General features: G+C 39.7%; 1 protein-coding gene across 2 annotated transcripts in view; it reads right to left on the bottom strand.

Moving 5' to 3' along the window:
- Positions 1-27,205, bottom strand: part of Plod2 (procollagen-lysine,2-oxoglutarate 5-dioxygenase 2) — a 67,308-nt gene that overhangs the window by 23,228 nt on the left and 16,875 nt on the right. For both annotated transcript variants that reach the window (XM_085827895.1, XM_085827896.1), the window contains exons 2-5: positions 13,385-13,476; positions 11,115-11,251; positions 3,626-3,789; positions 1,513-1,625 (exon numbers count right to left, since the gene is read on the bottom strand). In XM_085827895.1, coding sequence (XP_085684021.1) covers positions 1,513-1,625; positions 3,626-3,789; positions 11,115-11,251; positions 13,385-13,476 — 506 coding nt within the window. The remainder of the gene's footprint in view (positions 1-1,512; positions 1,626-3,625; positions 3,790-11,114; positions 11,252-13,384; positions 13,477-27,205) is intronic.

Below are 27,205 nucleotides of genomic sequence, written 5' to 3'. Positions count from 1 at the left end.
AGGCCCACTACTACTTTTAATTATTCTGTTTGTGACAATTATAGTATTTTAATTAAGAAATAAGACACTGTCTCTGCCTCTCTAGAATCTCAGGCCATATCTCTGGAATTTCATGCTTAATTCATTCCACAATCTACATACATCCCAAAGCACTCTTTTTCTCTTCCCCTTTTTTGATGTATGTATGTGTGTGTGCATGTGTGAGTATGTGAGTGTGAGTGTGTTAGCCTGTATGTGAGCACACATGTATGTAGAAGCCAGAGGTCTACACTGACTATCTTTCTCTACTGCTCTCAACCGTCTATGGAGGCAGGTAGGGCTTCTCACTTGAATGTGGAGCTCACCAACTGAGCTTATTTGGCTAGCCCGCTTGCTCGCTAGCCCGCTAGCCCGCCTGCCCCAGCGACTGCCAGCCTGCTTCTCCGCACTGGGATTACAGGTGAGACTGCTTAGCATTTATGTGATAGTTAGGATTCCAACTTGGTCTTCAGGCTGTCACAGCCAGTGTTTTACTCACTGAGACATCTGTTTAGCCCCTTTGCAACATTCTTAGCCTTCCTGATGGCTATAAAACCTACTGAAATTTATCTTAATAGGACCCTGTCCACCACACTGTATCTACAACACCAGCTACTGGACAATGGTGAGACACCCTCATACTCGAAGGGATAAGTCTCACAGAGATGAGAAGAGGTATGTCATTTTTCAAATCAAAAAACTGTCTTTGAAGTGAACTTATCCATATGCCATTTCAAAGTTATCAAAGTATTGCCAGTCACAGCTGTATATAATTATAAATTACAGCACGCCAGAGACAGGAGGATAAGGAGTTCAAGGAAAGCCTGGGCTACACAGGACCTTACAGGAAAATAGACAGACAGAAAGACAGTACTCAAACACAGATAGATAGATAGATAGATAGATAGAGAGAGAGAGAGAGAGAGAGAGAGAGAGAGAGAGAGAGAGAGAGAGAGATATTCCTTTGTTATTGCTAAAACCACAGTCTTAATAATAGGCATATGCTCCAAATTTGGCATGATTGTGTGGCACTGTCTTTGGTCTCCAGTCTCAGAAACGTTACTGCCTTAACCTCATTCTGATATTTAAATGCCGGGCAATGAGGCTACAGTGGGTTGCAGACACAATGGTAGATGTCAGCCCTGTATTTTCTAGTTGCTCCATGTGTTCTTCCATAAAATACAGCAAATAACAGGGTCTTACCCCTATTATTTTCCTCTCTGATGAACCCCGGTTGGACAAGGCTTCTGACTCGACCACTGAGAGATAGAGACAGAGAGTTCTCATATCCAAGGTAGGGCAGGAGAGTGAGCAAGGGCACCACTCTACGCTGGTTACACTGACTTGTGCATTTCTAACTGTGATGGGACACACATAATTTGTAATTCAGCTTCCAAAATCCGTTGTTTCTCTGACCACTTGGTTGAGGACAATATAAAAAAAAAAATCAAAGCAGCCAAAACAACAAATGAGAAATTGCAAGTTATTGCTCACCCTCTTCAGTGGGTCGATGTAAATTTTAGTGTAAAAGAGCTGATCATCATCATTATCCTGCAGATTCCACTGCTGGACCAGACGGCTGATGTACGGGGCATAGCCAATAAAGCCTGCAACGCACAAAAACACAGCAGAGAGCTCAGGATTCTGAGAACTAAATGCACATCAACATGTCAATGTTAGTGCCGCTGGACAGCTGACAACGCTGGGAAGTCATGAGGTCTAACATATCAGTAGGTATGCTTTAACGGAGAGATGATACCAACTATAATACAAAGCAAGATAACCAAAGATGCTTTGAATGCATTTCAATCCTGAAGTTAAGTAACACATAGGAACTAACCTTCAAAGGTTACTAAGGAAGGAGTGGGGTAAGGAAGGACCTTGGGAATCGCTCTCCTTGCACCCACTGAAAAGAAAAGGAGCCAGTGCTTCTGAAGAAAGGAAATGTCTCCTGCTGTGCCAAGATTCCAGTGTAGGCAAAGAATGTAGGCTGTCACTAACTACAAAATCATGAAGAAATTTTCTATCTAGGGAATGTGGGGAATTTACCATTACTTGAACCAATCTTACTGTGCCTGCTAGATTGCTTTTCTGGCTAGCTTTTATATGTCATTGTCTGGGAAAGGGAATTCTAAAATTGGAGTGTTCCCCTTGGCCTTCGAGCCTATGCACTGAATCTGCCAATGGCATGTGTTGATAAAGACCAGAGACAACAAGATCATTTTCTAAGTCTTCCCTTGAGGTTCAGACATACAGTCAGCTGCTCTGCTTCACTGACAGGCAAGAATCACCACACAGAGACAACAGTTTATAAAAGACTTATTTTATGTTTGCTCGTCTGCCTGTTTGTATGTGTGCAGTGTGTGCAGGTGCTCACACTGACCAGAAGACAGTGTCAGATCCCCCTGAACTGGAGTTACGGATGTGTGAGCTAGCTGATCTGATGTTGGTGCTGTGAGCTGGGGAAACAGTGAGAGCATTCACACAGAGAACATCTCCAGTCTGACAATATATGTTTAATTACTATGAGTCATGTTCTAAAATTAAAAATTAGTAATATAAGATTTTTAGCAGCTTATAATATTGTCTTATAAAAAATGATTTTCTTATCCTTCTTCTAAGGTCAACTATCCTTAAATAAGTGAAATAAAATTACATTCTTATACATTCTTGATGTATTTTTTTCTACTGACGTGTTTTAAAACTAAATGATCCATTCTCACTAGGTCATAACTCATGTCCTTTGAATACCTCTCACAGACTGTTTCTGAAAGCACACATTGACTGCACACTCTCATGGTTCCCGCCTTCTCGCTAACAATCCTGGCTGCAGGTAGACGCTTCCTCCCCTATCTCCAAGGGTTTCCCTGCATTAGATCACTGCCAACAGCATTGACTTGCTAATATCTGTCATCTCCACAGCACCGTGAGGCCCTCTAACATTTCCATCAGTGGCTTTTTTGCTGTCCAGATGAATGTGTACCACAGGATACATGCCATTTTCAGGGAAAAAAAAATAATTGAATACAAAATACAACCTAATCCAAAGCTCACACAGAACGCAGGTCCTCCATCTAGGAGGTCATGCCTTCTGTCTGTGTGTTTCCATTAATCTCAGCTCAGGGGGAACAGAGTCTGTAACGTCTCCAAGGTCATTTTTCTCTTATCTTTAAGAAGTGCATGTGACCACTCTTAATCTGTGGTGGTTCATGTGGGGAATTCAACACTTCTGTACACTCAGACTCTATTTAAAATTTTGACTAAAAAAAAGTCAAAATAAGTAATTAAGCACAATATATTTAAAAACAGACCAGATTAACAAGTGACTGTTTTTAATCACACGATTACAGATTAAACATGAAACTTTTTCAAAGTAAACTTATTAAAACTTAATATCCTATGCCAAAAACACCTCAATGAACTGTAATGAGAAGACTTAATTCTCACTTATAATGTGGTAAGTTGAATATCCACACTGCCTAGATACACAAGTAGACCACAGGAAATGCTTTTCAAGCTCTAACCTGTGCGTGAGCTTTCAGAATATTTCCTAGCAAGATCATAATTATGGGGATGAGACTTCCGTCTATAGCAGCACTGTTCATACCTCCAGAATTCAGGTAGCGTTTCCCAATGTGCACAACAGGGTACTTGTCTGCCAGCCGCTTATCTGGCCACAGCAGCCCATCCGCTGCAAAGACGATTTTATGATTTGTCTTTTGGAACTTTTTAAGAACTTCTTCAGGCCCACCAGCAAATACAACATCAAAACTGTTTTTAAAAGAAACAAACAAGTCTCAAGATGCATGTTTCAGAATTTAAGCACAAAATAGTAAGGAAAAAAAAAAAAGAATCCACACAGGATTAAAACAGGTTTAGAGAACACAGCTGGCAACCTCTTCCCAACTAGCATCACATGAAGTACATTTGACAAATGAAATAAAAATATGAGATATTTTTCAATATAATATATAGTAACTTATCTCCAAATAAAAATTATAAGTCAGTGGGCAAATGTTACAGTTAATTTAAATGAATGGCACCAGCATAAATACTTGATAAAGCTTCTCTCTTACCAGTCAAATATTTTAGTGACATTAATAGATAGGAAGTTTCAGTGACCAATTCATTATTATCCCTGATAAACTGGTTTTGACTAATATATCTCACACTGCTATCAGTATACACTTAATAGTTGATATACTCTATAATATGGAATCTTAATTACATTCTTATTCTTAATCAGATCCATAAATTCAAAACAAGGTGAAATTAACAATATAATTTAAGTCTCAGTTTTACTGATCCCACAACCATCCCGGACTTTATTTTTCTATTTTTCAGAACTAACTCATAGGATCATAACTTAACAGAAAATGAATTGTAATAACGTCTATTAGAAATGTAACATCTCTGCAGAAAGTTCTAGCTTATTACAGCTTTAAATCTAGCAGTACTTATTTTTACATCAGTGCAGCTGAAAGCCACTGTCCAGCTCTAAGCTAATTCTTATGGTAGGTGGCAAATACGAAAAGGCAAGCTCTTGAGTTCTGCAAAGGGTTTCCTAGTGGCTAACACTGCAGGCTGACTGTGAGTCACATGGCCCAGCACAGGGCTGTTCCATCTGTGCTCTCTAGCTGTATCTATGAGGGACTGGATATGCACAGGTAAGAGTTAGTAATGTATACTTTACTGAGTTAAAAACTTAGCAAAAATACCATAAGTGTATGTTTTCCATTATGCTCTTGGCAAAGATAATACCTGCCCCTCTTCTATATTTGAATCCTATAATGGTGGCCTCACTCATGTGTAAGTTGAGCACAAGGCCATCCTGCTTAGAAAGTACTAGGAAAGGAAGGAAGACATGTCACGTGATTAACTCTGTCCAGCACAGCATGAAGAAGCAGGACACATTAACCACCAAGCCGCATCCTTTAAAAATGAAGCTGCCCGCATTGTCTCTCTGCTCCTTCCTTTGCATAGGGAACAAGTGCTTACATCTTTAGAAAATAGAATACGTGCCTAAAAACTGAATGAAACATTATATAACTAAATTCTGTAACTCTGCTAAACAAATTTGGTATTTCCTAATTTATTCTGAGATAAGAGTCTCACTACATGCCATTAAACTTGAAATTCTCCTAGCTCAACCCATGGGCGCTGGAATTACTCATACAATCCGCCGTTCAACACACCATCCCCCAGGTTTTTTGAAGTAATATCTAAAGCTACTGTTTAAATAAGTTAATTTCTTTTCACTTGATGCTGTTCTAGAAAAATTAATCAGTGATTTATATTTCTATTATGAAATATTGCACTTCAAAATTAAATTTCTGTTTATGAATACCCAGATAGGCAGACTGTCAGAGAAAGATTGCAGATAGATAGGTACATATTAGAATATGTGGTTTTCTTTCTGGAATCTATAAGGAAGATGCTCGTGGCACTGCTAACAGCATAATCACGAAGTCTATCACAGCGTGTAGTGTGCTAGCTGCAGTCTGACTCCAGCTTTGCTGCCGGCCATCAGAGTTATTAACAAAAGTTATTTAACCTAGCTTCCGTTCTCACTTATAAAACAGAGGGAAAGTGACAGTAAATAGCAATTGTTGGTTAACAGTTGCTAACACACTGTAAGTGTGTTACTACATACATTAGCAAACACAATGGCTGCTGGTTATTAAGTGGAGGAGGGGCTGCTTAGAAAGCAGGACACGGGAAAAGGCATGCACATATACGTGCTATGTGTATGGGTTTTAAATAAACTTTAAAGTTATATGTCTATTTTAAAGCAAGTTTTATATCGCAGTAAATGTACTCTGAAATCTCAAAAGTAAGTTTTTTGATGTTTCTAAAATTAAACAAACAAGCTAATCTGACTTATAAAACAAAATGAGTGCACTTTTCTGCATACCTGACCTTGTCAATCCTGTTTTTACCGTAGTTGCTTTACTCCAAAGTACTAGTTGTTACTCTTGTTTGTATGTGCCCACAATGCAAGTGCTTGTGCGTGCGAGAGAGAGAGAGAGAGAGAGAGAGAGAGAGAGAGAGAGAGAGAGAGAGAGAATAAGACTAAAGATGAGAGCAGCTCAAACTCTGTGGAGTCAGGAGGAGAGAGAGCCTCAGGAGGCCAAGACAGGTTCTGAAAATAGTTAAAAATGCTCCTTGGTGGGTGAAAGAGCCATGATTTATAGTCATTGGGAGGATGGACGGGTGAACGGACGAATGGATGGATAGATGGATAGATGGACAGACAGATGGATGAAAAGGCAGGCAAACAGGCAGGCAGACAGACAGATATAGTTTATAGAAAATTTTTAAGTAGCACCACATACTCAAATGTTACAAAGGAGGGCAGGAGCTGGGTGGGTGGGTGTGAAACTCCACGTACAGCCTTGTCCTCAGATGAAGGAAACCTGGATTTAATCCCTAGACTGGCCAAAAAAGTTGTAGGTGCCATTTGGAAAGTGAATGTTTTCCTCTTCAGAACTCTAGTGAAGGACAAAGATAAAACTGTATTTTAGGTTATTAATAAAGTCAATAGCTTATAAAAGAAGAAGATACGATGTTTAATTTGCTAGTTTAGCATTTCATGCACATTATTTTTAAAATGCAATTCTCTTAAGGTAGATGAGAAGGAAATTATTTTCACATAATTCAAGTAAGAATATTACTTTGACTAAAAAATGTCAACTATTTCCTCTTCTAAGAAAGGGTCACACGTAACTCAGGCAAGCCAGGGACATGGTATGAAGGCCAGGCTTGCACTGACATTACTGCATTCACCTCCCAAGGGCTGGCACTACAGGCAGGCGCCACCACAGTCAGCTAAAAAAGGTAAAGTTGATGGTATTTTTTTTCCCATTTCCTTCTAGCAGGTGTCAGTTCTGTTTGAGGTCTTTGGGTGGAGAGGTCTCTCTGCCTATTTAAAACTTCTCAAACGGAAGAAAGTTTTTCTACTTAAAATTATTTGAGCCACAAAAATGTACAATAAAAGTATTTTTTTCAAAAGACGAATGCACAGAGGTCATAAAAATAATTCTCGCAGGAACTCAGTCCATTCAAATACGAGGAATAAAATAAAACTTTTCCACATTTAAGCATGGTAAATATTCCCAAGTCCTGCAAAACCCATAAGACTGAGCCCAGACATGTCACAGTTCTGTCTCTAACAGGTCATTGAGACTTTTATGAGTGTTTGTCCTTCTGTGTTATGTTTGTGGTAACTTCTACCACAGTGACCCAGATTGGATGAAAATTTGTCATTCATCCTGGACTCATTGGTTTCCATGACAACTTCCATTGAAATTCTTTCTCTCCGAGAAGATGATGACCCATATTGATTTACATCCCCACAGGCTCCATATGCACCTTCCCAGCAATCTGCCACCCCTGCCACACAGGCATTCCTGGCTCAGGAGTCTGAGACTCTCCTGAAGGTACCACACACCAGAGTCAACCAGTAGTTTCTAGCTATGGCTTAAAATAAGTCACCAAATATTTACACTGGCCTCCAGAAGACAGTCTGGACTCTAAGGCCACACAGTTTCTGTCAAACAACTTAATTCTGCCAGGCTGGTACAAAAGCAGTCATATATGTCTTCATAAGCAAATGGAGAGTTCACAGTTACAGAACAATGGCTGGTCACACAAGACCCATTTATAGATACCTGCCCTGTAGATTAAAATCTAAATAGATCAGGCTCACAACAATAACCGTGATTCACTCACTATCCCATTCAGAAGCTAATATGAATTCTCTCATGTGTGTCTTCATAATGAGCACCTATCTACGTAACATGGATTTCCCACCTGGGCCCCACCCATTGATTTGCTTTCAAGGCTTATTTCCAGTGTCAACTCTACTAGACACCTGCACAGCAGGAAAATAGCATTTCCTTCCGCTTACCTCTTCACTAGCCTTCAATTCTCTGTACCCACCCAGATATCCATTCCATTTTATGCATCTAATCAAAAACCCCTCTTATTCCAGGCTGCATCTTCTACCTTACAAGCTGGGCTCACGTCTTTAACTTCTTTCTAGGTCCTTAGCTTAGTATTTTGAAGACATTCAGTAATTGTTGGTTGAACAAATGAGTGAATCAACCAATAAATGAATTAAACTATATCTACCCAAGAGGTAAAAGCTAATGGGTTGCCTAGGAAAAAAGCCACAGAAGTCTCCCTGAACTTTCTTACTCTTCCCTAATCCAAGATTTTACTGATCATTATATGCACACAGTTAAACACAAATTATAATTTGAAACCATAAGGTACAGGTTAAAATAAAGTCTAATGAAATTGAAACAGCCCATTCCTGAAAACTATGTATCCTAAGCCTTCCCTCAAATAAGTTTTGGTATTTCCAGAGATAAAACCATGATGCCACAGTATGGAGCCTATAATACCTGCAACATACACTGATGACACAGACACACAAATATACGGGACACATACATAACACACACACACATACACACACACACACACACACACACACACACACACACACACACCATCTTATCTAACTGAAAATGCCCACTCAAGTGAATTTTCAGAATAAAGTACATACCATATTGAAAACAATCAAATAAATATTAGCAATGTGGGATAGAGGAAAGGGGAGTTGGTGGGCTAAAGTTGGTTCTATCTTAAAAGCCGAGCATTACTTGATGAATATGTCCCCAAATGAAGTTACACATGCAGGGTATGAAATTATTACTGATGCTGAACAGAGTCAGAATCAGTGAAGACCTCTCTGTCTGGAAGGTCACTGCCCCCAGATGGTTTTCAGAGGGGCCCAAGAGCAGAAGCCACAGTGCACAGACGGCAGCCAGAAGGAGAATGTGGCAAATCTCAAAGCTGCATGCTCCTCAGCCCAGCTAAGTGCCAGACCAGGATCTCTCCTTGTTTCTCCTTCAGTCCCTTAAATTTTAAAATGATACAATGAATTCGATGAGAGTCCCCATCTCTTTTAAAAATAATAGGGGTTACCTCTGAACATAAAAACTGGAAAAGCTGGCAAATGATAATCTGTAAAAATGAGAATTTATTCACTCAATAAAGAAATAAGTAACCTTCCAGATCCCTTGTGTCAGTTACAAAATATATAAAACATATATAAAAGAGAAAAAATATTTAGAAGCAGAAGGTCTGCCCCAGTCAGCTGCCAGTACCCATAACTAGTATCTTATTTTGAATATAGAGATATCTAATACTTGTTTACTAAAGAACAAAAAATTTCAAGTAGACAATTTGGCTTGGGAATACATATGCAAGGATGCATGCATGTTTCTGTGTGTGTGTGTGTGTGTGTGTGAGAGAGAGAGAGAGAGAGAGAGAGAGAGAGAGAGAGAGAGAGAGAGGGCAGTTGCTGCTATTATATATATGTGAAGCACTGTCCATCACTAATGATGAGATCCTTTGTGTCTGCACATGTAAGCTGCCACTACTGCCAGAAAGGAGGCTTCACCAAATAAGCCTACTTTCTTTGATAAAAGGGTAGATTTGCTTTTAAAACTTTGTTCTAAAAAAAAATCTATCTGATCCACTGACACATAGCTGACCCTGACAATACCTAGAGCCATTGGACCTTTTTCAAACCCTATTCTCTCTGCAAGCTGAGTCTTAAATACAATCCAAATGAATCAGGCTGACTTGTCTCGGGGTATGGGTGTCTTATAATGCCCTCTTCTGTCTGTCAGAAACAACTAGGATCCTCAAACTGCCAACTCCCCAGGATGAATAGTATGAGTAGGGGAGAACAGAGGCTGGGAAGGGAAGCTCAGAGCAAAGCAGGGTCCCCAGACTCAAAGGCTCGGGAACACAGAGGTCATTACTAGGTTCTTCACAGATGCTTGTTCACAGACTATCTGCCTCACAATCAAAATCCAAATTTGCTCATGCCAGGTTCAAACTCAGGGATGTGAATATTTGAAATCATACTTAGCATTTAATGTAGATGTTATATGATGTACATTATATATGGTATGGATATATTAGACAATGTACAAAACTTCACAGTGCATAAGCTATACCCTACCTGCCATATCACAGTTCACCTTGCAAGAAAAGGTGCATACAAGAAAATAGAGCTGGTGCTTGGAGGATCTCAGAAACCTGAAAGCACTAAAGTGCTGAGTGTTGGCAGGGCTGAGGCATCACTGTTTCTGATTTTACGTCAGAGTTCAGGCCATCCTAACATATACTCCTGCCTAAGAATGATCATCTCTAGTTTCATCTGCAAATAGTGTGGTTTTGCACTTAGAAATTAAAAAGAAAAGGATTTAAGATGACTTCACTACACCAATGAGAGAAAGTCAACAAGATTTAAAATTGAAAGATCAGTAACAGCATTATAAAAATGAAAAAGATACAAGGCAGTATATGGTGCAACATGGTGTTTTTAAAATATGTAAGCTTTGAGATGTTAAATATTTCAAGAGAATAAGGCAGTATGCAAAATGGTATCTGTGGGCTAGGGAGATGGCGCTATGGTAGAATATATGCTTTGGGTATGTATCCCTTTGGATTTCAGCCAAGCACAAGAGTAAATAAACGCAAAGAAATTTATGAACCAAAAGGCTCTTTGTTCTCGACAGCGCGGGGCCTCGTATGTCTGCCTTATATTTGCAACTTTATAAGGCATTTTTGATGTTTGAACAGAGCTCATTTTGTTGTCTCCCTCAATTGCACACTCAAGCATGACCTCTACTGTGCTTTTAACCCAAGATTAAAATGAATTTCCCAAAAATGTTAGACTATTCCATGTTTTCTCATTAGTTCTTATAACTCATCATCTTTAATATTACAAGATCGGTGCAGATTGTGACTTTTCATGCATAGAAAGTTTACTTTACATAGAAGAAAAATTCCTGCTAATGAAAAAATTTAGTATAAAACAATCTTGCTTTTAAGTTGGGGCTCAGAAGCAGGAGCTGCTCACTGGGAAAACTTCAGTTATATGTGAGGAAAATGCACTTTATACAATGAGTCATTGTTAGTAAAATATTTCAACATTTTAGCTTCAATTATAAAATTCAGTCTTTAAAGGTAATATAATACAGACTGGAAAGCCTACAGGACATTTTCCTTACCACTCGGTAAACAAGATGACCAGATCGTCCTGACGGGCGTAGTGCTCCATAGCTTCTTTCAGTAATCTCACCTTCTGGCCCCCTCCGATACTGTTCATTCCATCACCACCTCTCCACTCTTGACCTTGACCAAGAACCTAGAAATGAAATCAAGAACTCATCCTGAGGAAAATGCCAATGGCGATAGCAGCATAGAAATGTCAACAGAAGATGTGCCCCAGTCCTTGAAAGCCACTACTTATTTATAATTAAATCACAATGCTAGGAAGGAATGGAAATTAACCCACGGGAGGGTCATAATTCTACAGTGAGATCTACCACTAAAACACCATTCCAAATATTTCAAAAGTTGATTTTAACCTATAGAAGTGGACTCAGAAAGTATTTCTCATCTCATCCTTGTTTTTCAGACTTAAATGAAAATGAAGAAACCCTTGTAGTTCACCTGTCTAATGTGATAGGAAATCTACAAGGAAATTCCTATGCTCAAAGGCTCCTAGACTGGCCTGTCAACTAAGGACACACTGAAAGCATCCAGTGTAAAGAACCCTCATTTCTTTGGCAAATCTTACATTTGTATTAGCCTCAAAGTTTAATAAGAATTACCCAAGGCAAGGGATGAAGTATAGCTAGTCTAGGCTAAGCAGGCCCTGACATTCCAGCATCTGCCTCAGCCTCTGCCACTTCACCCTGAACTGTAAGTGGTAACTGACACCCTGGCTTTGATGGAGAGAAAAAGATGTAACCAACACATGCCCCACCTCCTAACATACAAGTAGATCGGGAGAACGAAAGAGGAATGGAATTTAAATGAAATGCAATGAAAATAAACTCAGTGAACCCAACCTCAGACATTTTACTGCTTACAGGGATGTCTGGGGTAAAGACATCCAAACAAACTGAAGTTAGTGTGGAAATGGATTCAATCTGCTGAATGATCAGTGCTCCAGCTGAGATTCCTCCCACGATCCTGTGGAGTCTCCAATACTGAGCTCACTGAGCCAACAACATCTGAGGCCCATCCCAGCCAAGCACAGGGAGGAAGCAGGCTTTGAGGCACACCAGTCACATGTACAAATGGTGAAAGCAAGACTCCTAGGTCCACTCTGTGACTCACTTATCTGACATGTGTGGGAGAATTTTCCTGTCTAACTCCTTCAAGTAATGAAGATCTCCCTGGTATAAAGTATATGTTTTAGAAACTTCTGGACTACAGAACAGGAGGATGAAGACAGGGCCCAAATCTCTACTATTCAAATGGGACTGGACTCTCAGATATGACAGGTTAGAGCTATGTACTCTGGGACAAGTTTTCCTCAAAAGTAAAATAAATTTTGCTCATAAACATGTTTATCTCACTTTGGTCACACAACTGATCAACTCCATACCACATACAATTTTCCTAATACTTGAACATGAGAGACTGTCTATTCTCTCTTCACACTGAACCCTCCATATTGGCTCTTTCTCTGAACTCCAGGCAGATCTTACCTTATTTGTTTGCATGTATATACTGTTTTCCATCAAGGCAAGCTAATGATATTTCTCATTTACTTTCTCACTTATTTAACCTCTTTAAGCACATACATGTTATCACTAGATCTCTTTCCAACAAAGTTCAGCAACATTAATACTCTGCATGAAAATCCACACCTTGTCATCTAGAGACTACGTAATGGATGGCACTGTCCTCTACATCATAGGCTAAAACAGCCCAGTTTTTCCCAAGGTAGGAGCAATGTTTTCCGTCTTTTTGTTTTTAAATTTTTTTCAGTCTCTCAGATACTTACCTATGCTCCTTTTTTCTAGAAAAGATATGCCTGGCATATGCTTTTTATCAAAAAAAAATTCAGATCCAAGGAGCAGATCTCACAGAAGCCAGTTTAAGACTCTATCAGGGGCTCCAAGTCACCTCTGATCATATCCATGAACCGTGCCCTGGAGACAAAACATCTAAAATACTTACCAATGTTCCAACCAATGAACCCAAACCAAACAAAACAGGAAAACCACTGTCAATAGTGTACCCCCAAAGCCCCGTCCCATCATGTTTTCAACTGACCCCACAGCAGGCCACCCCTTTAGTCAGTGAAAATATTTACTGTCAAACCTTGATTACAATGTATGTGGACAGGACCCTCCAAAGGAAGTCAGGAAAGTTACATATATACATATTTCTGTTGCTTATAGAACATGTTTAAATAAACCACTAGTTAATATATTTTAGGCACATATTCCAACAAGTCCAAAGATTGAAAGATATATCATACCTTCACAGTGTAATTGAAGTACTTGGCTGAATTCATAAATCTGTAGAATCCATCATTTTCTTTTGTTGCGACAGTTATGACTAATAATTTATCTGAAAAGATAAAGAAAGAAGGTTTAGCCAAACATTAAATGCTGTTTCTCCATAACATTATGGTGATTAAACACTTCATTATCACATGGGAATGCTTTTGATTAGTTACACAAAGAGCTACTGAAAAACAGGCATGTAAAATGGGCTGTATTACACGGCAATGACTAACTCATGTAGTAAGAAATTATTTTACTGGTAGAAGAAAGTTTATTAGTGGCTCAAGGAAAACAGGTCCTGAATCGAGTACTTCAAATATAGGAGATGAGCTTTCACAAAATGCCTACTATATCTCTATGAGTTATGACTTCTGTAGACATCACTCCATCAGCCATCTGCACTGTTCCCTACAAACCTTCCCAGATTTGAGGCATATAATCATGTTATTTCCTCAGAAAGTTCTACTCACTCCACATCGACACTCACAAAGGAGGACCTGACTACAAGACTAAAAAATTCTTAGTCTCTAAAATAAGCTGAACAAATTGAAAACAGACTATTTAAAAGTCCAATTTTCCACTTACACAAAAGGTCTTATACTAAAAGTCTTAAAAGACATTGCATTTATATTCTTTATTTATTCTTAGTTTTGTAAACAGAAATTGGATCAAAAGTCAGAGATGCTAATAACACTATCAGTAAATACATAGGTTTTAGTTCCCTTTTACAATGGCTCTAGAGTTTAATATAGGTTCTCTTCTTACCAGAGGCAGGTGGACTCAGGATCTGTTTACAAATACCCATAAAAGCTGATGTAGACAGATGGGACAATATTTATCAGACACAAGCATGCTGGAAAATTCATAAAAGTTGCATCCTCCCCAGCACGCACCAAGGAGTGGGGCATTCCTGTTCCCAGAATTAGGAGTCAGGGAGTAAGGCAGCTGAGCTAATAACTCAACACTGTAAGCACCAAGCTATCCCACTTAATTCTCCATGGCCTAGGGAAACAAGAGGCTAAGAAGGTCCTGCATGGCCCCTTAGTCATAAATAACCTTTAGTCATAGAATTACTGGATCATAGAAATCAGTTAACAAACTAGGGTAATTCTTCTTATCAAATTCTGAAAATATTTTACTATAGAAAATAAGTATAAATAACGCAGGTAAGCTAAACATTCATTATTCAAACCAAAAGGAAAAACATTCCCATGAAGATAAATAATGCATTTTTAGATTTCTGTTACAAACGAAGTATCACCATACAAAATTTTTGGTTGAATAAACGTTCCAAATTAAATAAAGCCATCAATTAATGTATGTTATGAAGATCTGAGTATGGTTATTTGAATAGGAATGGCCACCATAGGATCATGTATTTGAATGCTTAGTCATTAGGGCATGGACTGTTTAAATGGATTAGGAGTTGTACCTATGGACTGTTTAAATGGATTAGGAGTTGTACCTTGTGTGAGGAGATGTTACTGGGGTGGGCTTTGAAGTTTCTAAAGCCTACTCCAGGCCCACTATCTGCCTCTGTCTCTCTCTGTGGCTCTCTGTCTCTCCCCAGTCCCCTACAGCCCCCTTTGCCACTGCCTGAAGATTAGGTTGTAAAGCTCTCAACAACTGCTCCAGCACCATGCCTTTCTGCTGACTCCATGATGTTTACAGACCAAGATATAAGCCCAAAATTAAATCCTTATGTTTCTTGACAGCAACAGAACAGTGACTAAGACACTGAGTAAAAGTATGTTAAAGAAAGATTTCTTTAAAGTATTATTTTTAGAGAAGAAAATTTCCCAGGGGTGGAGAAATAGGCAAGGCTGACCATCTGAGCTGGATTTCCAGAACACAGGGGATGCTAGGCGCATCAGCAACATGGGTCTGTAATCCCAGCATGCTCCACTGCAGAGACACAAAGCAAAGACAGGAGAACCTGAAGAAAGAAGCTCCCAGCCAGCAGGCTATAGGCAGTAGTGATGGCATCTAGTCTTTGCTTTAAAAGATTTACTTTGTAAGCAAGTGTAACTACAAATTCACTAGGACAATTTAAATTTTGGATCAAATTTTCTCCAATCAGATTGTATCTAAAGAGTCGAGATGTCCTCAACCATTAACTACACCATGAGATTATTCATGGTATGGAGTACTCCATGGATTACTAAACTTTTTAAATTCATTTTCTTTTTTTTTTCACACACACATACATTCACACACATACATACATACATACAGTCACACACACATACATTCACACACACACATACATACACACACACAGGCCAATTATTGTTTGTTTGTTTTTATAAATATGTTTTATTTAGTTCAATGGCCAGGCTCTTCTAAGCCTTCCCTGGCTATTGCACCCTTCTTTCACTCCCAGGTCAGCACACTAAATCTGTCTTTATTTATTTATTTATTTATTAAAGATTTATTTATTATATGTAAGTACACTGTAGCTGTCTTCAGACACTCCAGAAGAGGGCGCCAGATCTCGTTACAGATGGTTGTTAGCCACCATGTGGTTGCTGGGATTTGAACTCTGGACCTTTGGAAGAGCAGTCGGGTACTCTTACCCACTGAGCCATCTCACCAGCCCCTAAATTCATTTTCAATTGATGCAAAATAACATAAAATTGTACATACAATAGAGTACAAGAATGTTTTCATGCACATATATATTGCATTTATAAGTATTTTGGCTGATTCATGGACAAATGATCACACTCATCCCATGCATATCTGAACATAAAAAGTTCATTTTCAACAAAATACATTGTACTACCTGTCATTCACAGATGAGGCGAGTAATAGTAAAATAGGATAAGTGATTTAGCTAATATTACCAAACAAGTTATTTGCAGCAGAAGGAGGAGATCATCAGAGCTCATCTGTAAAGCCCATTTGTTTCTAGTATTAAAGGTAGCCTCATCGGGCAAAGACTCACAGGGCCAAAAATAAACTTTGGAATAGTATGTGCGATGTGATGTAGCAGAGGTCTGCCTTGTCTGACCTCAGTGGGAGAGGATGAGACTAATCCTGTAGAGACTTGATGCTCAGGAAGGGAGGATTGCCCTAGGGGGGGGATCTCAGAAGCAAAGGGGAGGAAGGATGGGGGAAAGAATTCTTGGGGGGATCTGGAGGAAAGGGCAACATTTGGGATGTAAGTAAATAAAATACTAATACTAATAATAATAATAATTAATAGTATGTGAACCAAATAGGAATGGTAAGCCAAAGGTTTCCCTCTTCAGAAAGGCCTGCCTAAAGGGCTGGTCCTCTGTGGTAAGTTGGATTTCAGGTATTGTCTACTACATTTTCAAGAGGAACAACCCTCATGAAGAATTGATCACTATGCCTAAGTTGTCCAATGTGGTTCATGTTGAACACCTGATTTTCTGCCAGGTCTCGGAATGGTGGGAAAGAGCTTGAATATGTCAGAAGTTCTCATTGAAAATGGGGTACTAGGTCACCAATGAGCTTTCCATGTTACAAACATCTCATGCATACTGGCTGCTGGGAAACTGAACCCATCTTGTTTGACAACACCAGGGAAGACTAGGTGACCCCTGCATGGCTCTCCAGAGTCTCCAAGGCTGCCGTTGCTTTGTAACACTCTGAGGATCCAGCCCAAGTTATCCTTATGTCTCTGTAACTTGGGCTGAATCCTCAGTCCTCTGGGTGCATCCCTGACAACTAGGTGTAGGAAGGAACCTGATGCCTCAACAAGGCCAACTGGTTCGTTACATGATATGACTGTCCATCATTTCAAGACTCAGAATGCAAGGTGGTCAGACAGAGAAGACTGCAAACAGATGCTAGAAGCAGAATTCATGCAGAGGGCAGGCATGCTGCAGTCTTCCACTAACAGCCATTTCTTATTAATGTAAATTACCTCAGCAACAGAAGAGTAAACCCACATCTTATAGAGGGAAAAATTGATGGCTTAAAGAGAAAATAAGACTTGCCTAAGATCCTGTAGCTAGATACAATCAATTTAAAACTAAATTTGGGATACAAATTACATAAAAATACGTTTTTCTGGTGGCTGGGGCTGGAGAGATGACTCGGTGGTTAAAAGGATAAACCTCCAGCTCCAAGTGATATGATACCCTCTTCTGGCCCCAGGAGCACTTGCGCAAGAGCATATACTCACAAGAACACATACATAGAAATGGGCAATAAATCTTAAAAATGTGTTTTCCCAGATCTTATAGCACCATTTTGTTGCTAAGTACCGAGCTACAAACGACAGCCTAACTGCACTGTAGGTGGCGAGGGGAGAACATTTGATTTTGTGAAATGGTTGGAAGGAACTCAAGGTAAATGTGCCTCAGGAGCAATTCCCATCGTCATTTCAGCGAGAACAATGGGAGACAGGGGAACGTTTTCATCTGCACTTCCACACTAAACTGCATGAGGTAAGACAAACAGTACATCGGGAGCTGTGCGTGTAGTGGGAATATGGGCCGGCTGTTCGCGTATTCCCTTTCCCACATCCTGCTTGTAGTTACAGAAGTAGAAAACAATCCATGGACAAACTGGGATAAACTGTTCACCACAGCAGCGTGCACACTGTGGGGTGGTGAGCTACTTGCAGGAAGGCAATATGATCATCTGTTCTACATGAAGACAGTATGTTCTAGGCAAACTCTTCTGGAACCAGATTGAGGCAAACTGACCATACCTTCAAGAAATGATAAACATTACCAAGGCCATTATGATGGTTCTTCCCAAACACTGCCAACCAAAACACTTCTGCACACTCACTTCAAATAAAATTGAACATGCACTAGAATTAAAACTTAAAAATGCGTATTAGATTCACTCTGTTTCCCTTCCATACTATTTTTCTGATAATGTATATTTATATATACCCACTTGTTTTGCATGTTATTTTGTAGGTAGCCACACAGTGATTGGAAGGCAAAGTAACTCTCACAGAGTTATAGGTGCTTAAAGACATTTTCAAAGTATGCAGTTAGATTACTTATATTGGAAATAAAAACAAAATTAGTAAATTTTATAGTGAAAGTGATTACTAGATAAAGACTGAAATGATAAAACTCTATCCTACTATAAGTTGTATTTTTTAATATATTGTTGGCTCCATGCTTTATGTTGATGATAACAATGAGTGATCACAGAAAACAAAATGAGACTAGTTGGCCGTAATACAATTACTAGTTTAGATAAGTTCATGTCCTTGTTGTAGCAATAGTTACATGCTTAAGATTAATAAGACTCGGGCCACGTAACTTATCTAATCTGTACAAAATGCACGCCACTCAGAACCACTTTGTAAGCCTGCCCCACTCGCATCCAACACTCTCTCACCACTCCACAGACCCACACTTGTGCGAGTAACTTCACTTACTCAGACTTGAATGTTAAAAGACCCCAAGGTCAAAGTCATAAGTGACAGGAAGAAAAATGAGACTATGAAGAGGATCTACCCCCCCCACACACATTCAGAGTAATCCCTTCCCAGAAACATAGAAATAAAAATTACACAAGCCTGGATGGCAGCCATAAACTATACATGGAGATCCAAGAAGTTTTTTCTTGAGTCTAGAATGTGAAAACAAAGTTCAAACACCAAAGAACGAGCAAGCTAAAGGACTCGCAATACAAGCAAGTAAAACCTAAGTTAAAATTTTGAAATACAACAACAAAACAAATAGGGAAAAGCATTCACTATGATCATCTCCTACATGGTATTTAATAATAAATATAAATTCTGCATTAAAAAAAAAAACCTCACAAGGCTGAACACAGGCTCAAAAAACAGCCATCTTTACCAGGCAGGTGGCATGTGCCAGCACCTGCCCAGGTGTGAAATTACAGGACACTCGTGAGTTATGTCAGGAAGTGTTGACTGTGTGCAGTTTGACCCGGGTGGCAAGAGATCTGGAAATCATGCCATGTAATCACAGTTGATGGACTGAGATGTTTTTCTACTCTGATAAAAAGAAAAAGAAAAAAATAAGAAAGGAATCAACCCCCTTTTGCACTAACTCATTTCATTTAAGAGGGGGAAAAACTAGGTTTTTCTGCATAACTTTAGAGAGTTGGTCATGGGAGAAAGAGTAATTAATTGAGGATGATGTGTTAACAGTAAAAACAATAAGATGTATCCAAAATAAACGAGCTACATGAGAAAATTAATGTGCATTCTATCCCTTAGATCCAACAAAAGCAGTGCAACTTCCCAGAATTTATAACAGCATATTTGATACCTCCACACATCACAAAATGTGAACATTAGTTATAATTCTAATATCAAAGACACAAAATGCTGCCAACCACCCGCCCGAAAGAAAGAGTATACATTAATGAACTCCAGGGCTTCAAAGACATGAACAGTTAAAAAATAGAAAGCTGTGTCAGTGAGAAGAACTTCCTCTGTTCAGAGTGGAGTACACGCAACACATCTGCTGGCCAAATGCTTTATCAGAGACTGGGAACTGCCTTTCTGAAATCTGCAAGCGCGTTATGGAGCTTGTTCAAACACATTTGAGATGTTGCTGTCTATTCCATAGTTTACACAGGCAGTAAAAATATCTCCTATGCTCATACACAGGGGTCACCATTTAGGAACCAGGACAAAAAAAAAAAAAAGATGAAGATAACATACATTCCCACCAGCTCACACACATGTAAGAGCTGGCCTGCAGCAGGGGCCACTTGCAGCTGTGCTGGGATTAAGAGACTATGCTCTAAGAGAATGGTCTGATTAAAGAAGATCCAGAAACATGTGCTGTTGAAACTTAATGAAAACAAACTTCACTTATCATCTTCAGTTACAAGGGAATAGCTGTTTCCTCTATCCCGCATTTCTAAGAGAACACTACAGAGATGTAGAGATTACTAAAAATAGGGACTAACCGATTGCATGATAATCTGAGGCTATAAAGGTAACCCTCGAATGACTTACAATGCCACCTTTCCAGACTGGGCCTCTGTGGAACGACTGGAGTCATTACCAAAAATCTGTAGGCTCTACTACCAACTGTCACACTCGCATCTTGCTGAAAAGTTAACGGTTCTGGGAGAAGTTTCAGAAAGAATAATGGTAAAAGTCTAGCTCTGCTGTGCCAAGTCAAATATTTTAAAAATATATACATAGGGGTGGAGCAATGGTTCAGTGGTTAAGAGCACCGTCTACTCTTCCAGCACTCAGCTTTGATTCCCAACACTCACACAGTCGGGCTCATAACCTGTTGTAACTCCAGTTCCAGCAGATCTGACAGCCTCTTCCAGGCTCTGGGGGTATCAGGCTCACAACTGATGCATAGACATCCATTCAGGCAAAACACTTATGCACAAAACTTTTCTAAAATGACATTGTATAAACAGACAGACAGATAGATAGATATAGATGATCGATATTTCCTTCTTTATAATTTAGCTTTTGGATTAAATAATGAATTTAAAATATATTTTCAGACATCGGAGTGGTTCCCACTCAAGAGATTAAAAAAACTGGTTCTGCTGCTTGCTTCTAAAGAAACCTTAATGCCACACAAGTGGGTATTTCATATATTACTATACATAAGCACATTTTATATGCTAATCCAGGTTTTCCATTTATAGGTTTTGCATATATTTGAGCTGTTTCCAAATGGAACAACAGTATAATTTGGTTTACAAAAACTATAACTTATTTAACCATTATGCTGTGGACTTAGTTAAGCTATTTTAAAACACTGCTATCCTTAAGAACACTGAAGAAGATACAGTTGACTGTGATGTACATATATTTCTACAAGAAGGCTATATCTATACAATAAATTCCAAGTTCAATTCTATTATGATTTGAATCTGCAATGTCCTCCAAAGGCACATAGCAGCTGGTCTTTACCTGTTGGTCTGGATTTGGGGGACTTTAAGTGGTTAGGTCAGTCTGGGAAAAGCCAAACTCAGAAAGTGACCTTTTGAACATTATGGTTGGGCGCTGCTTCTGGACCATTCTCTGCTTCTTGGTCAGCCTCCTACCGTCAACAGTCATGGTGTCCTGCTCTCCATCGCAGATGGAGTAGCTCCTGCTGCTATTTCTTCTCTACCATTATGGACTGAAGTCCTCTGGCAGCACAGCTATCATAAGTCAGTCCTCCCTCAAGTTGCCTGTATCAGGAATGCTGTTACAGCAACGAGAGAATCAGTACGTTCAGAAGAGAGAGGTCCAGGGTTCTCAGGGTGTGAGAAACCTGGCCCTGTAGTCCACAGCCCTTAGGAACTGCTTTCTGGAAGACTTTCCAGCAGACACAGAGAAACCCTCAAGTGCTATAAGCAACGAATGCTGGCAGAAACATGGGCCATAAAGACTGTTTATGAGGTTTCAGGCAGCAACAATGACTTCTGAATGCTGGGCTGGAGGCGCCTCAGGTTAATTCTGACCACATTCTCCCTGTCTCCTGGAAACAAGAATGAAGCTGAACTCTAGAGTAATTAACTTATTTATTTGACAGGGTAAATTTCATGACAGTCTAGCATTCAATCTGTGGCATGACTGTGACTGGCTGCTTTTGGTCAGGCTTATAATGAGTGCACGAAGCAAAAGGAGCAAAAATATATGCATCTTGGAAAGGAAAGGATGCCATACCTCTCCTGAATCCATGAGGAGGGACTAGTATGGTATAGGAAGTGCCCATCTCAACTTACAGTAGGGAAATCAAAGCGTTTAGCACCATACCGTAAATACACATGTAAGGTAATGGCTGCTCACAAACAGCAGGTAACCAAAGTACTTTATTTCAATTCATTCTTCAGATACCAAAGAGATAAGAGAAAGCATGGCCTGTCTCCGAGTAAAACACTTGGAGTAATTTGATGTACACCTCCCAGAAGACACTTTGTTGACCTTAGTGATATATACTTAACTTGTCCCTCAGAAGCAACCCCTACACTCGAGACCACTTAACCTGATCCCAAAAGGCACAGCACCCTTGCTCTTAGTGTCTGTGCCTGACAATTCTAAGTTTTTCCATGAGGTTGGTCCTTTTCCTGCCTCCCACCAAGTCACCAGTCCCTTTGCCATATTCCAGTCATGAAGCTGGACCCTAAGGTTCTCAGCCACCCCAAGAAGCCATGTGTTCCACATTTAGCCTTAGTATGGCTTACCAGTCTCAAATCACCCAACAGTGAAGCCCACAGGAAGCGAGAAAGCTAACCATCTATTATCCAAAATGTGCTCAAAAGACCAAAGTCTTTTGAAACCACAGACGTAAACACTGACCTATTTTCATCTCATTGACGGTTCTCTGTCCTACAGGACATTGTGCAGTTAATGATACATTCAGAGAAATAACCATATTATTCATTCTTGGAACACTGAAGTTCTGCGCCCCCATTTCCACTTTTGATTTTCTATTCCTAGGGATTACTGAACCCTGAAATTTTAGTGCTAGTAGTAATAATTTACCAACTGGTGCCCAAATCTCAGGTATCACCCAGCTGTTCCATTCATACTCTGTCCTTGACCACTGGTTCTCAGACATGAACGTGGGTTGGAATTACCCAAGGTCTCATTTAAACATAGGTTAAACATTTCTCCTCACTTACAGTATATAATGGACTGCTGAGGATTGAATTTCTCTGCACCAGGAGATACTGATAAAAGTTGAAATGGGGATCACATTATAAATGAGTAACCTAAGTATGCCAGCAAATATCCACACTAACATGCAACAAGACATAGGAGGAGGAGGAAGAACAAGAGTAATTGGGATTATTCCACAGAAGAAATAAACCGCAGGTGGTTCCTGAAGAAAGGGTAAGATTTAAATAATAAGAAATAGAGGCAAGCGATTCCCATCTTCTGCATTCGAAAATGAGAAGAAGTGGTTAAATGCACTCACTGAGAGAAAAGGTATCTGGAAGCCACGATGAAAAAGACCACGCACAGCTCTGAGAAGTACCAGGCACAGACAGGGGAAGATGCTGCTCTGTACAGTTTGCAAGTAAGGAATAAACATCCTATAGATGCCAGAATATCCTCAGCCTCTTCATTGCCTGTTAAGAACATATGCCACACAGTGACCTAAAGCCTCAGTAGTCCAGAGGGAATAAAAGAAAAGAGAAATCAATCTTTGCTGCCATGGGGCAAACACGAAGGACAATACTTCTGATTACTTTCTGCTCTGAGGTGCATGGACAGGAAACACTGGGAGTTGTGGCCTCTCTAATGCTGCAATTCTGAGTCACACACCTAGCACGGTGAGAGAAGAGTCTAATGCAGAGGCAGTGAACCATGCAGATAATATGCTGGAAGCTCTCTAGTAAGAAGCAACAATCAATTCAAAGTATGTCATGGTACCTGCCTTGGGAAAGGACAAGGCAGGCAGATCCATGGGCAGAAGATATCAAGCAAGACAAGATGTGGCACGCGCAAACCTCAGAACTGCTTGTAAACTACAGAGGGCCTCACAGGTCACTGCAGATTTTAATCTTGACTTCAGATGCTTTCAGAAGGTTGAGGACAGGGATAAAATACAAGGCCAAGATTAGGATTTGCTAATAGCAAACAACATTCACCTATTACTCATTAAATATAATTTCTAAACATTCTACTTTATATCAAATATGCTGCCCTGAATAAAGTATGTTTGATGTGACAGGGTCCCAGATTTGAGGCCAAACAAAATGCTTAGTGCAATGTAATGGAGCTTTCTCAATCATTATGACTACTGTTTATCAGGACTGCCTGGCTTCTCTGAAAGAAACAGAATAAATTCAGGCACTGCTGGCTGGGGCAGGAGAGGGGGTTAGAGGGGTGAGTTACAACACTCTAGGCTAAAGATCATGATTGGAACCAAGGAGTAGCAATGAAGAATGTGAAAAGCAACTCGTTTGAGTGTGCTTTGAATAATTCAACAAGTTAACTGATATATTAAATTAAGTATGTGAGGAAGGAAGAGAAGAAGGAATTCCAAATTATTTAAGGTGACTTGCCCAGAAAGTGGCAAGAAAATGTTTAAATTAAAATTCCTTCCAATGACAACATAGATCCTAAGAAACCTAGAATGTGACAGTAACCTGATAGCATTTCTTGTGTTGATATTTTCTTGTTCCCAGGAGAATCTCAGACACAAATTAGCAAGAAAACGCAACATGTGGCTGTGGGTTTTACTACACTGTATGATGGCAGTGACTGAGTTCACCTCAACACCAAACGCTTTTCTGTACTTCCCATTAGTTTGAATTTCACCAGACTGAGCAATCAGTATGCAGAGACTTTTCTTCATTTTAAACTAGAGTAAAATAAACAAGCCACTGGTGCATTATGTAAATTCACCACTTTAAGTTATTACTAAGACAGTTGTTACAAGGATTGGAATATATCCATTGAAGTTCACTGGCAGGGAAAATCCTGCAGGTGGAGGACGCTGAGAAGGAAAGACTGGGTGAAGGGCTTCACCTAGCTAGCCCTCCTTCCCCTACTCACTCCACCTTTCCCCTGTCTTCTGTGTAGAAATATTCAATCACTTTCTTGCTACAATACATGAGAAATAAATGGCAGGCCACATGGTTGTTCAAATACTAAGATGACTCCACAAGAACACAGCAAGGCATTAATTAGTTATAAAGATGACACACATTTAAAACAGATGTTCACACAATGGCTCTATGGATGCAATCTAACATCTGTGTATAAATCCACAGAGGATTTACACACAGAGCAGAATACCCCCCACCCCACCCCAACCCCCACCTCCACCCCCACCCCCACCCCCACCCCCACCCCCACCCTCAAGCACGGGCCAGGCTGTGCAGTACTCAGGCAATCAACAGTTAAGGTGGAGCAATTTTGGAGCAGAAATGAAGACATCAGTCACTCTTGTTGGAGCGCGTAGCCAATATCCCATGTGGCCAGCTTCTAACAGGAATACTGAGAGTTGTGAGCTCTGCCAACATCTTGTACAGTACAGGGTCACCCTGTCCACAGCTATAAAACTGTTACTCATCCAACCTAATGTCCTCAGCCAAGAAGTGCTGTTAGCTCCCAGTATTTCCTCAGAATCAGTGACCTCTCCCAGTGGGCCTTGCATACCCTTAATCCCAAGATTTCTCAAAGACGAAACACAATAATTTCATTTAGTGCTAAATAAAATAATCAATACCAGTTAAACTATGGAGTGTGTGTGTGTTTCAAATAAAAACGTTTCTCAAATTCATAAATTACCCTGCATTTTCTGTTATACCACATTCCCACTACTGATCAGAACTGACTGTGCATCATCCTATAATTAGAAAAGCCATATGAAAAATATAACATCTCTGTGGCTCCTAATTACCACATGAGAAAAGCCCCAGGGGGACGATTTTTCACATGCTTTCAACTTCAATTTCATTGTTCTTCCTTTGCTTTTATATTTCTGATGCTGGGAATTGAACTCGGGACTTTGCATACAGGAGGCAAGTGTGCTACCACTGATCTATATTCCTGGTCCTGGGTCTTTAATGTCTTAGTTCCCAGTTTAATATCTCAAGGGTCAGGGTACCTGATGGCACCGGCCAGCATGCCTCTTCACTAGCTATTCCTGTATGATTTTTAAAATGTATTTAATACTGAGATGTGGAAAGCTCATTTGTTCACTCTGTATGTAGTCCTTAACCACAGGTAATATAAATAATCTCTGGATTTTAAGCTACAACCAGACAATACAGTGAGCTGTTAAAATATCTGTAGCCCATGTTTTCACCAATAGTAAACTGATTACCAACATGTAAGAGATGGATCTTGAAACTTGCTCAGACTGCATACACCTCCTCTGATGATATCCAGAATTTAAGCATAGGAAAGTTATACTTTTATTGAAAGAAACGCCAGACTGAGCCACGCACTTCCGGACTGCAGCAGAGCAGCAAAGCATGTCAAGCCTCCATGGTATCCCGTGAACGGTAACTGTGTTTTGATAACTAGCAGAACAGCATGGAAAACATTCCAGACTCGTGGAGAAACACACAAACAACCTATCTAGAGAGTCCCTTGCCAACGGAAAATAAGTAATGACTGAAGAAATGTGAACGCTCCACCCACACACTCCAGCAGCGCCATCCTCCTTTGGGATATGACTTTGAAACCTTCATGCAGTTGGAACACCTAAAGACTGTGTTAAACACAGATGCTTAGAACAGATCCCAGAGGAACTAATATAGAATCTAAGATAAGAAGTAACAGCATCTCAAGGCTACTTTTATTCCTCTTTCCTTTATGGCCAGACGAAAACCTCATATGTAGCCAGAGAGTACCTGAGTAGCAGGACACTTGGATATTTTAAGGAAAAGGAGCTTTCATTCTTGAGGCAAGTCTGGCTCCTAAACCACAGACTTAAATTAACTCCAGGCTCCACTCTGCCCTAAGGTCCTACAAATTATATTACTTGTTTCATTTTCATTTTTAAGAGTTACCATTTCCACCGTGAAACAGGTGCCAACTCCTCCAGAGACGCCTGCCACAGGAAGCCAAAGAAATACTAAAATTGAGAAGAACATAAACTAATGACTGACAAATCTCAGTGTAAAGAAATATTCTCCACAGATTTACTTCAAAAGACAGGTTCCTGACTCCACATAACTCGGGAATGGTTAAGACAACACACAGTAAGTTTTGCCACAAAACAAAGGTTTCATGCTAACTGTGATAAATGAGCAAAGAATACCTTTTTAAAACTAGAGTGAGACGAGGTATTTTTAAAGAAGAACGTTGTATTAAACTAGAAGGTTAGGGAATAGTTCTGAGAAATGTATACTAACAATGAAACCTAAAGAAAAGAAGAGTTTACTGGGTG

The sequence above is a fragment of the Mus caroli genome, unplaced genomic scaffold (genome assembly GCF_978045245.1).
Source record: "Mus caroli unplaced genomic scaffold, Mus_caroli_1 scaffold_11, whole genome shotgun sequence".
In the NCBI taxonomy this organism is placed as follows: domain Eukaryota; kingdom Metazoa; phylum Chordata; class Mammalia; order Rodentia; family Muridae; genus Mus; species Mus caroli.
Note: the sequence above shows the minus strand (reverse complement) of the source record. Positions and strands in the feature narration are given on the sequence as shown.